Below are 12,060 nucleotides of genomic sequence, written 5' to 3' on the forward strand. Positions count from 1 at the left end.
AGAAAAAGCATTGTGAAGGATACTGTAGCTTAGGGTCTACTTCAGTTTGTTCTTCAAAACTAGTGGATGGATTTGTTATGGTGAGGAATGACTGCAACAATTTAAATCACATAAAATTGCACGACCGGGAGATGTTAACAAATCATATAGTAGATTAAGCAATCACAATTACTACCTGCATCCAGTCGAACATATTGATGAGTTTTCCACTTTCTAAATGAAGCTTGTATACTATACTGACATCAGGTAAACTTGGAAGAATGTCACCAAGATCTGACAATTTGCAGCATGCACACTGGTGGGAGGAGAAAATTTGAATTGTAGCTACTATAAACTTAACTTATTACATCTAATATAATGTTAAATTTGACATATCTTACATCTAAATAGAAATGAGGATCTTTCAAGCCTCTCAGCATGGCCTGTCTTTGAGACCCAACAATGTATGACTTCACAGCAGGTATGTCATCAAAGAAAAGCAATTCATGCAGTGGTTTTGTTTGAGGTGGGGCAAGGAATGCTGTGAATAAATTCTCTAGCAAACATGCAAGCACCTCGTTCCGCAGCTTCTCAAAAGGAGACAGATAGGATGATACATCTTTCATTTCTTTGAGTTTCTGAAACCAAATACATACTTACATCAGCAACCACAGACTTTTCAATGGAGTAAAAAAAATTGATATGAAATGTGTCTTACCTCTCTAAACTGAGACCTGCTATTAATATTGGTTAAGATTTTACTGGGACTTTGCAGTGGACTTTTGACACCTTTTGCAGGACGTTTGCATGGGCTCCTTAAAGACTTAGAAGGTGATGATGGCAACCACAATGTCTTGAATCTTGGAAGGAATCCATCAATTTTATTGGTAACATCTTTCAGTCTCTCTGCTCCATTTTCCACTGCCTCATTAAGGATACAGAGCATCTGAAAAATGAAAACAAAACACCGATTGAGTGAATAATTTATAATGCGGACAACATCATGTAAGAACTAAAACTTCAGTATGATCATACCGCATTTAATTTTATCTCCAATTCATCACTAGATAATAAGGAAAGCAATTTCATGCTGTCCTTTAGCTCTTGGCTTTTTACAATATCACAGGTCGATGCCAAAACATACACAGATCTCAACTGCAACACACAAATCTCAATAAGTTTAGGAGTTTTGGGACTTCTAGTAAAGAATCATAAAAGTACATAAATCGAAATACAGCTCACATGTTTTTCAAGAGGAGCTCCAGGAAGGTCAGCAGTCATGAGATTGAGACATTTTAAGGACGCAAAAAATTCCGCGATGTACTTGTGAAGTTCCTCCAGCAATTTAACTGTTTCCTCCTAGATATATTCAGAACAGTCACTTCAATCACTTGGTTAAAAAAATTAAAATGTTGAGGTTGAAGATAGGAAACATACCTTGACATAATTATCATCTTTTAACCATGCTATTTGATCTGCTCTGGAACTGAGCGATTCAATGTGTTTACGCACAGATGGCAGTTTACGAATAGATTCAATGTCACTTTTTGTGAGCTGCTTTGCAGCAGTGGGTAATTCCTCTGGCAAACAACTAAGAGCAGTCCAATCTTTATCAAAAAAGTGCTGAGACATACAATACTGCAAAATAATATGAAAGCATATGATGAGGACTAAAGTACTTGAATTATTAGATATTTAAATAATGCAAGAAATGAGAATTAACCTTGTATCCTTGAATGAATCCCATCACAGAAAAATCATGAAACAAAAATACATCCATCAGAAGCTTAAAAGTTTTTCCTCCTAAGTGAAATGGTCTATTAGGCAAAAATAAAACCTGAAAAACAGCAATTATAATAATAATAATTAATATTCCAAGAAAAATGAAGAGATTTGTATGCGGCTCATGGTGTTGAACAAAATCTTACTTTTTCTAAGACTTCATTTAAATAGGCAAGGGAGGGTTGAGAGTGGAACACTTTCATTCGGAGGGAAGATGACACATGGTAAGGAAGTGATCTATGAACTGCAGACACAGCTGTTGCCACACCCAAAACGAGTACAAATGGCAGTTTTGGCTGATAACCCCTTAAATAAAATAACAGTATCATTAGTTGATAATGACTTTTGATTTCTAAAGAAATGCAAAATACAACCTAGAATAATCAATTATTTCTCACTTTAGAAGCAGAATAAATTCTTGTAGCACTCTCGGTGAAAAACTTTCAAAATCTGGTAAAATAACAATAAGTGGTTTGGCATCACCTCCAGATTTTGGAGCTGCTTTGTTACCCTTCTTTTTCTTTTTAGGGGAAGTATGGACTTGGAAATTTGAGTACCAAGACACAAGGTATTTCAAATTGCAATTCCATCGCTGAATTTTTTTCTTATCTTGTGAATCTGGTCCTCCATCTTCTTCATCATCACAAGAAGGATCATCAGCCTGTATAGAGGGATTAACATCAAAAACACTTCAAAAAAAGAATTTAAGGCCAAATTTTGATAAAAATTTTCCTTACCTCCTCACTGGAGGGAACTAGCATAAATTGTGAGCACATCCTCTCCACAGAAGCTTTGAGAGAAGAGCAGTCTCTGGACCACAGAGTAGCTACATGTGGCGAGCAGTCACAAACTATTTTCTTGGAGAGAGTTGCGAAAAGTGAAGAGTGATCAGGCATGTTGACACCTGCAGCAAACACAAATTTATTGCGATTATAGTCATTACGTTATAGATGAGCAAATACTGCACACATTAAGTTCAAGGTATTTTAAACTATAATAAATGCATACCAGTGAGAAGAGTTGCAGCTGGTATTTCATAATGAATTTTGACGGAGGTGCAAGCATTAATATAATCAATTAAACCTCCAAAAACCTCATCAAAAATTTGATTTTCCAAAATCTACAAAAATCAACAGAAAAATTATAAGAAGAGGAACTACGTATGAACCAAAAAACCATTGCTGTGCTTACACTTAACAATTCTTCACAGGATGCCAAACTTTTCCTGTATGCTTTATACCATAATTGTCCAGAAAATCGAGCAGAAGAAGGTCCTTGATTTTTCTTTTTTCTTTTGAAAGCAAAACACCCCTGAAATAAAGTTTGTTTTAAGATGGGCAAGGAGATAAACAGTAAATAATAATAAACATAACCTGACATTTACGGTACAGTACTTTTGATACAGACATAGTTGAATCCATAGTGGAAATTTTATCTTATACGATTTTGACGTCCAAGCGGATCAAACGAGTAATCTAAAATTTAAACCTTCTCCTTTCTCAAACAAATGCTTACAGAAGCATAAAGAAGTTGTTCAGAGATGTTGAACTGTCGGGTCGGCTCGCAACTTTTCCCGCTCCCGCCACTTCTAGCAGAAGCAAAGACGGTTGACGTCATGTCTCCAGACCTGACCTCCCCCAAGGCAGATTATTCCTTAAAATTATCTAGAAATTGCAAGTGCGGCGGTTTGAATCCGGTGTTATTTTTGTTGCAAAAGAATTTTTGTACCTAAATAACACATAGTCATTTCCGGCAATCTACCTTCGACAACTTTCGCACCATTCATGCAGTGTTTTGATTTTCCACGACTGTACAGCTGCTTCGGTGGCGTAGCGTAGTTTGTTCGTGGGTCGTGTTCGTGTTGAACACTTTGAAAGTGAAGATGACTCCTCCGACCTGAGAAAAGGCAAGTGTTTAATTGAGAATGATGAATTGTCATTAAATGGAACTTGTATTTGGTGATGTGTTATATTAAGGTCAAGCTATCCTCGAGGGTCTTTGCTCTTGCGTAATTATTAACTGTCTTCCTTTCTATAATTTCAGGGCCCGCTTTGATATCTCCATAGCCCCAGAGGTGGAGTGTTTCTCAAAGGTTAGTACAAGATCGGATGTCTTACGAATTTCTGTTAGATCTAAATCTCAGATTGCTGCACATTCACACAAAGTTTTCGGGAGTTTGTTTCTTAAGTGGGTTAGTTCTTTCACCATTTTCACAATCAGGGTCCAGGTGTACATGCACATCCTTTGTGAAATTTTTCCTCTGCTAACTGCCATTAACAATTATTAAGTTCAAAGTGATAATTGGTCACGCAAATCATTTATTTTGATCACATTTTCCAACTGCCAGTTTCACTGGTTTTGATGATTATTTGTTCTCAGAGTAGCCTGCTCAGTTGTCATGTTTGCCCTTCACGTAACATTTTGTGCTCACTGAACTGTAACAGGGGCCTGTTCTTGAAGAAACTTTCTCTCAAATTATTTGCAATCCTTTGACTCTTAGACAACTTTGATATCTTCCATAAATAATTAATATTGTGAGAAAGATTTTCCAAAAGAATTAAATGTTAAACTTCTAATTTACCGCAAAATGTTCTATGTTTCATGAAACTCTTCAAATTTTAATGAATATTTCTTTTTTCTTTTTTTCAAGTAAAATTACAAAGGTTTGCTTTGTTCTAGGGCTCCAAATCTACTGTCCCTTCCTCTGGCTTATTGCCAATTTTCAGTTTTAAGGGCTCAGACCTCATTTTAGATTAATTCTGTCCTGGGTTGTATCATAGAAGGAAATTACTGCTAGTTTTGAAGCAGTCCAAAGCTCAACTATTCTCAACTCTGCTTCAAATTACTCTCATTTTATTTATTGTCAGCAAGCTGTTTTAGAGTGGGTATGAAGTAAGAGAGTGCTGAATGGCTAGCTGCTCACACATTGTTAACTGAAAGGAGCAGAGTTTTTCTCTGTGCCAGGACCAAAATAGATGAAGGCTACATGGCAGAACAGTTCTCAACTCACTCTGAATATTTGATTAATTTACTTGATTTGTTTCTCCAATTGTCATGAGTACATTTCCCTGAACGGTGATACTTTAAGTTTTTGCATAAACTGTCTGTATTTAAATACCTACAGTTCCATCATTTAGTGTGTCCCATCTACTCCCTCCACTGAGTGGTCTTCCCCCACTTCCACTATGCCCTTTCCCCCCACTTTTCTCTTACTCTATATCCTCTCTCTCTCTCTCTGCTTCCCCCTCTCTTCTACAAGCTCAGCTGGCTACTGTGTCCCTCCCTCTCCCGCTTCAGTCTGTGCACAGGCACCTTCAACAGCACTGCTGTGGTGCTCTGTCCTGGTCAGACTAGGCTACTGTGGTTTTTATTTGTAGTTCCATTTTACCCCCATTATTTTTCTGTCATCATTTGAAAATGTGTGTGAACAAAAGTCAAGATTGGTTAACTGGCAACTCAGTGATTCTCTCCAGTTTTAATAATTATATTACCTATGGTCAGTAATTTTTTAAATTTTTAGTTAGAAATTCCACTTTATTTTTTTCCTCAATATTACCTTGCATGTACGTAGTTAGCACTTTACAATTTGAATGTTACTTATTTTTTTATTCTTTTTTGCAGGATGCTACTGAAGAGGGAAGATCTTCGAACGTGCATGAATTTCTTCATGGAAGAATAGGAAGTGAAAAAGTGTTCAGAACTTTGCTTCCTGATTGAAAACATCTACCAGTGCAGTGATAAGTGATTGTGTTGACTCATTTCATTCTTACAATGGCTCAAGTCATATTCATGGTGTTGTGTGTTATGGCAGCTATGATGATGCACAGTGGAAGTGCAGATAGTTCAAAGGAAGTTCTTCCTCCACCCTGTGATAGTAATATTTATTGTTATGGTAAATTGCTGCATACCATACAGATGGCATCTCTGTATCATGATTCCAAAACTTTTGTTGACATGAAGATGAAATTCACCCAGAATGAAACTCTCCGACTGTTTGAAGATATGATGTCAAGATCTCATGATAATCCTTCAAGACTTGATTTAGAGAGGTTTGTGAATGAAACCTTTGATCCACCAGGAAGTGAATTTGAGTTTTGGGATCCCTCTGATTGGAAGCAAAGTCCTGGATTTCTGAAAAACATCAGTGACCCTGCATTTCAAGAGTGGGCAGGTGATTTAAATCATCTGTGGAAGTCTCTCGGTCGCAAGATGAAGGAAGATGTCCGAATCAATGAAGACCACTATTCCATCATTTATGTACCTAATCCAGTGATTGTTCCGGGTGGCCGCTTCCGTGAGTTTTACTACTGGGATTCTTACTGGATTGTGAGGGGTCTTCTTCTTTCAGAAATGTATGACACTGTGCGTGGAATGCTTGGTAACTTTATATCCATTGTTGAAAGAATTGGCCTTATTCCTAATGGTGGGCGCGTTTACTACAATAGAAGGTCTCAACCCCCATTACTGACACCTATGGTTTTGAGTTATATAGAGGCTACAAATGATTGGAATTTTGTTAAAGCAAATATTGATACCCTTGATAAAGAGTTCAAGTTTTGGATTGATAAACATGTTGTTTCGGTGGAAAAGGATGGAAAGCACTACAGACTTGCTCGTTTCTTAGACTACTCCTCCGGGCCTAGACCTGAATCTTACAGGGAAGATATTCAAAGTGCACAAATATTTCAGACAGAAGGTGAAAAGGAAAATTTCTACAGGCAACTCAAAGCTGGAGCTGAATCAGGTTGGGATTTTTCTAGTAGGTGGTTCATTTTAAATGGCACAAACAAAGGAAATTTGACAAATACCATGGCAACCAACATTCTGCCAGTTGATTTAAATTCTATAATGTATTGGAATGCTGTAATTCTATCTGACTTCCATAAAAGACTTAATAATGCTAGCCAAGCCCTGTATTATGAAGAGGTTGCAAAAGAATGGCTTGAAGCAGTTGACAAAGTTTTGTGGCATGAGGAAGTTGGTGCCTGGTTGGATTATGATATATTAAATGAGGTGAAAAGAGATTATTTCTATCCCACAAATTTATCACCATTTTGGACTGGATGTTTTGACCCTGCCAAGCGAGATGATTATGTTGGCAAAGTACTTAAATATCTAGAGAAGACCCGTATCACAGTCAATCTTGGAGGAATCCCATCAACTTTAGAGCATTCTGGTGAACAATGGGACTACCCCAATGCATGGCCCCCTCTGCAGTATATTATGATTATTGCATTAGACAATTCCGGTGATCCAGCTGCCAAAGATTTAGCATATGAGCTAACGGAAAAATGGGTTAGATCTAATTATAAGGCCTATAATGATACGCATGGCATGTATGAAAAGTATGATGCGACTGTTTTTGGAGGTGGTGGTGGCGGAGGAGAGTATGAAGTTCAGTTAGGCTTTGGATGGACAAATGGAGTCATTATGGAGCTGCTGCAGAAGTACGGGGAACGTTTGACTGTTAAATCAAGATTTGAAGAGGAACATCCTCTCGTATCAGCAGGAGCTGCTGGGGCTGTTGTTGCAATATCAGTTGCTGGTCAGGTTCTTACAGCCATCCTAGCATTCTTTGTAACACTGGCTGCAGGGTGTGTCGGAATCACTGTATACAAAAAGAGGCACCAATTCAGTAATGCTCCTGACAGGCAAGCTTTATTTCCTAAATTGACTGGAGGGTACATGGAACTAAGAGACATGACATTTGATTGAAGTTGATGTAAGCTACACGAGAAGTGATATTACTATGGTTGATTTGTCCTTTTAAAAGAAATCTCACAAAAGCCGGTTTTTTGTTAGTTTTCTTTTTACTTCTTTCATTTTAATATTAGCATGTATATTAAGGAGCAGACCTGAAAAAATTAAATTATTTACTTGACTAGTCCCCTGTAGATCTTATCTCCTGAGATGCAGTATTTGCTCTTTAGTCACGAACATTAGAATGCTGTGTCAGAAAGCCCCTTTCTCTGGTTAATTTAGGTTGTTTTTTTTAAATGAAAGGTTTAGAGTTATGCAAGGGTAAACTACGGGAGTGCAAGATTTATTTATATTTATAAACAACATGTTAGTGCTGTGATCGGCTTTTCCAGAGTGGCCAGGATATCCTTAGTTTTGAGAACTTCAACTGTAACTCCTTATTTTCTTGAAGTAAAATTTTCTAGTTTTATAAATCTAAATATGTACATGCTGTGCCTCACAATTATGAAGCTTTTCTACAGCATTTGTGATAGAGTATAGGTTTATGTTTCACATATCACAGTACTCTGGATCAGCCTCTCCTTGCAAACTTCTAATCCTCTTTAATGACCTATATTCTAATCTAATAGGTATATTTTTATATAGAGATAATGTCAAGGCAGTGGTATAAGTCTTTCCATGCATCGCTGGCTCTTAGTATCTTCTTCAAACGATATTAATTATTCAGCCACAACCAAGACATAAAACTAAACTTTTATAATTTTGTTATACCAAAGTTTCATTTTCCTTCCCTAGCTCTTCTGTCGTTGGGAAAAGTAGAAATCATTTTTCATGTGATGAAAATTCAATTGTGTGAAAGTTTCTGTTTCCCCTATTTTTTTTTTCCTTTTGAGTGGGTGGTACATTGTAACTATATTTTGCCTGTTAAATGTGTGTAAGTGTGTGCATCTGATGTTAGAATGGAGGAAAGGCTCAACTGGGCTATTTATGTGATATTTCAGTGTGTGTGTTTTTTGTCTGATGTTCAAGGAAACATCAGTAAAACTTGACAACTAGTACAATATTTTCATAAAATTAATTAAACCACTTCCTATGATGCCTTGAACAAAATTTTATCTTGTTTCACTGTCATGGCTTGACTCATATCACCTCAACCAAAAATTACCCAGTTAGTTTTAATTATTTTTTGGTGATCTTAGTGAATCTGGCTGTTCAAGTCATTGGTTGCTGTCCATAGTGTGTGTGTAAAGTGGTATTTTGTATGAATCTGGCAGCTTGGAGCCGGGCAGGTTTGATAGTCATCACCTTTGTGTTGATTGCTTATGTGATTCTTAAGGATATGTTGTTGATTTCTTTGAAGTGTGTATTTTTGATGCAGTATTCATGACTTTAACGTTACTGGCATACAAGCTAAGCTTAAAGTAGGTTTAGTCAGAAAGACAGAGACTAGGCTGGCAGCAAGTGTATGAAATGAGTGTCTTATCTTTATGATTCCTTGAATTTTTATTACCTTCCCTTGTAAATAATCCCTTTTGATGTACTTTGTTTTGTCTGAGACAGTGCTAATGACAAATGATAGTGTTATTGTTGTAATGAAGACACCAATAGATTGAATTTAAATTTTTACTCCTTGAATATTTGTTTACCTTCACCTTGAGAGGGAAGGCTAATATATGAAATAAGTACTTGGTGCTTTTCCCAGGGAAACAATCTAGACTGCCTTTTATATTGTAAGATTTTAAGGGTATTGGCCCTCCTATTGTAAAGAAGAGGGCAGATGTTATGTGTCAGAAATTCATTCTGGTATTTATTTGTGTTTCTTCTGTTGATTGGAAATGTATATTTATTGAGGTTGACACCACTGTTCATCAGTTTGAATGATGTAGTTTCAGATTGTTTGACAAAGCATATATGCATGTGTGTGCAATAGCCAGTGGCACCTAGCAGAATATTGCCCTTGCAGGATATTTTCTATTCAGAAAAGTTTTTGTGTTCCAATTCCATGTTATGATGTAAATGATATTATTCCAGTACAAATTGGGATGTTTGAGTTGAATTGAGGAAGAGACAGTTAGTCAGCCAGTCAGGGTGTTTAATGATGTCTTATCTTCCTATTTTCAACCTGGGCTTGCACAAATCACTCAACTGATGTAAGTATTTTTCTGTATTGAGAATGAATTATCAATGAATTTGGGTAATATTACCTCATACTGGTGCTGACAATACACCTCTATGTTTATTGTTGCCAATCTTGATTTCCTTGCTATTTCATGTGAAACATAGGCACATGTTAAACATTATACTCAATTTCAGTGATGTTTTCTATGAATATTCATGATTTTAAAATTTTTAATGGGACTTGCATTCTTGACTTCTGATGATGTGATCATATAATTTCAGTCATGTATATTTTCTGAGGTACGCTACGCCTTCCAAAACTTTGACATTTGCCTCAAAAGCAACACTTCTTTGTATTTCTTTGATTCTATTATTTATCGTATCTGCTCAGAAAGACATTCTTCATTATGCATAATCAGCGATTATATTGTTAACTTGTTTTATTTTGAGGTGTACAGTGTGGAAAAAAATGGTGCAGGCACCCAAGTTTTCCCCCTCTTTCTAGTTTCTATTTTAAGTGTAAATGTTTACTAATTTAAGGTAATGGTGCCAAAGAGAGTTGTTATGCTTTGTTACTGAAATGTATCATTTCCCCTGAGATTGCGCAGTACTTTTTACTGTTTCTTCTTAATTGCTGCTGTATCTATTTGCCTCCTCTTTGCCACCCAGTAACACGAAAAGTTTAATTTTATGTTAAAGTTTAAGTTGGTTGTCATTTACTGCCCTGGAAAGAATTTTTATTGTATACTGATTTGTTTTACATGCTCTCTGAAGCTGCAGCAGAGTTAGAAATCCTGCTGGCTTGTCTTTTAAAATTGGTGTTACAGGCGGTATTTATGAAATAAATGTATATTTTCAATTATACGCGACCTTTTTTCTTTCTTTCTTACGTCCTGGATGGAAATTTTCTTATCAGGCAACTGCGATGGCCAGCCTCCGTCGGAGGACCGAGACGGAGGATCAGCGTGTGTGTTTGTGTGTGTACTCCGCTCCGCCCGGTACATGCTCGTCAGGTGGAGTGGAATGGTGTGATAACGCGTCATGTCACTGTACCAAACTTACACAATCCGGAAGGAGCACTTGGGCGGTAACAATGCCGTGCGCGCCTCGCCGCCGGCTGTGCCGTGCCGGCTGTGCCGTGCGCTCATCCTGTGTGCCCTGCCCGGGCTCTGCCCAGCACAGTGGGCACTGGGCAGGCCGGCCAAGCCAAGCCAGGCGGCCGCCGAGCTGAGCCGCGGGCAAAGCGCGGGCAAAACCGTGGGCAAAGCCGCCGCGGGCTGCGCTGTGCGCCGCTGTGCGCCGCTGTGCGCCGCTCTGCGCTAGCGACACGGCCCAAGGTCGCAGAGGCAGCCTTATTACCACTCCGTGCCACTGCCACTCTCAGCCTGGATGGATGGACGGCGGCCGAGGCGGCCCGCGGCCGGTCGGACCCGCCGGCCCGGGGCACAGCCGGGGGCGGCAAGCAGATTCTGCCGGCCACGGCCTCTGCTGCTACTGCTACTGCTGCACTCCGATCGTCGTCGGGCTGGTTGGTGTAGGTGCTGTATAGCTACCTACCGCCTTCGAGCGGGGCCGCCGGGCCTCGCCAGTCAAGTCGTTTCGGAATTGGAATTCCCTCCCGCCGCCCTCCAACCCGCCGTCGCCGCCGCAGAGCCAGGCAGGCGGACACGAATGGGCGGCTGGCGGCGTGAGTGGCTGGACTGCGTTTATGAGAGCGATGCTCGCGCTCCCTTGCAGCTCGGCGGCGGCGGGGCGGGGCGGGACGCTGCTGGCCGGCCGGCTGGACCCGAGGTGACGTGAGGCTCCAAACAGTTCACAACCATCCGGCCGCTAACCGCGTCGGCCCAGCAAAGGCGGCACGCGCCGAGCGCGAGGCATAGCCGGGCGGGGCGGAGCGGGGCGGGGTAGTGGTTAGCCTGTTAGCCACCTGTCATTATACGGCCGCGAAGGGGGGGTGGAGGGTGACATTGAGGCGGCCTCGGCCTCTCATCGCTCTCTCACGAGAGCGAGAGCGAGCGCGAGGGTGGTCATGCGGAGGGTGGCTTATGCGTCGTTGCTCTCTCTCTCTCCCCGGTCGCTGCCTGCCGGTCTGCTCTACCCGCCGCTGGCCTGCCGGTCGGCCCGGGGGCCGCGCGGCCGTCGGCCGAGCAGCGCGGCGTGGGTGTTTTGAGCCCCGTGGACCTTGACGGTGCGTCGCGAGGCGGGTGGGTGGGAGGAGGGGCGAGGGAAAAAATGCCTTGTTTTCGCACAGAGTTGATGGGCGCAGAACGCAGTGCGGGACGGCGGCGGCGGCGACGCCCTGGGCGGTGTGCCTGCGGTGCCAGCGGTGCCCGCGGCGGTGCCTGCCGGCCGGCCGGCCAGCGCGGCCCCCATCGGACCTTGTCTCCTATGCTGCTCGGCCTGGTTCAAGGCCCTGTCCTGCTGGCCCCGCGGAGGCCAGGCGGCGGCGGCGTGCGGGGGAGGGGAGGGGGAGGACCCCCC

At 40.9% G+C, this 12,060-nt stretch overlaps 2 protein-coding genes across 3 annotated transcripts; one reads left to right on the plus strand and one right to left on the minus strand.

Moving 5' to 3' along the window:
* Positions 1-23: 23 nt before the first annotated feature.
* Positions 24-3,408, minus strand: LOC113202501 (origin recognition complex subunit 3; the record flags this gene model as incomplete). Its single annotated transcript, XM_052270951.1, is given in 14 exon segments — positions 24-91; positions 176-295; positions 381-617; positions 698-925; positions 1,015-1,134; positions 1,222-1,338; positions 1,417-1,617; positions 1,703-1,816; positions 1,908-2,067; positions 2,160-2,422; positions 2,499-2,665; positions 2,770-2,881; positions 2,953-3,072; positions 3,156-3,408. Coding segments are annotated over 14 exon segments (2,054 nt in total), but the record flags the coding sequence as incomplete, so codon positions are not given.
* A 390-nt stretch (positions 3,409-3,798) lies between these two features.
* On the plus strand, positions 3,799-10,441 carry LOC113202502 (trehalase). Of its 2 annotated transcripts, none has more exons than XM_026416754.2 (2): positions 3,799-3,853; positions 5,383-10,441. In XM_026416754.2, the coding sequence occupies exon 2, from the start codon at positions 5,533-5,535 to the stop codon at positions 7,474-7,476; it is 1,944 nt and encodes a 647-aa protein (XP_026272539.1). In that variant the 5' UTR covers positions 3,799-3,853; positions 5,383-5,532; the 3' UTR covers positions 7,477-10,441. The 2 variants fall into 2 exon arrangements, with proteins under 2 accessions (XP_026272539.1, XP_026272538.1); XM_026416753.2 differs by lacking the exon at positions 3,799-3,853 and adding an exon at positions 5,037-5,257.
* The last annotated feature ends 1,619 nt before the right edge of the window (positions 10,442-12,060 follow it).

Source organism: Frankliniella occidentalis, unplaced genomic scaffold, assembly GCF_000697945.3.
Source record: "Frankliniella occidentalis isolate FOCC.00 unplaced genomic scaffold, Focc_3.1 Scaffold144, whole genome shotgun sequence".
Taxonomy (NCBI): domain Eukaryota; kingdom Metazoa; phylum Arthropoda; class Insecta; order Thysanoptera; family Thripidae; genus Frankliniella; species Frankliniella occidentalis.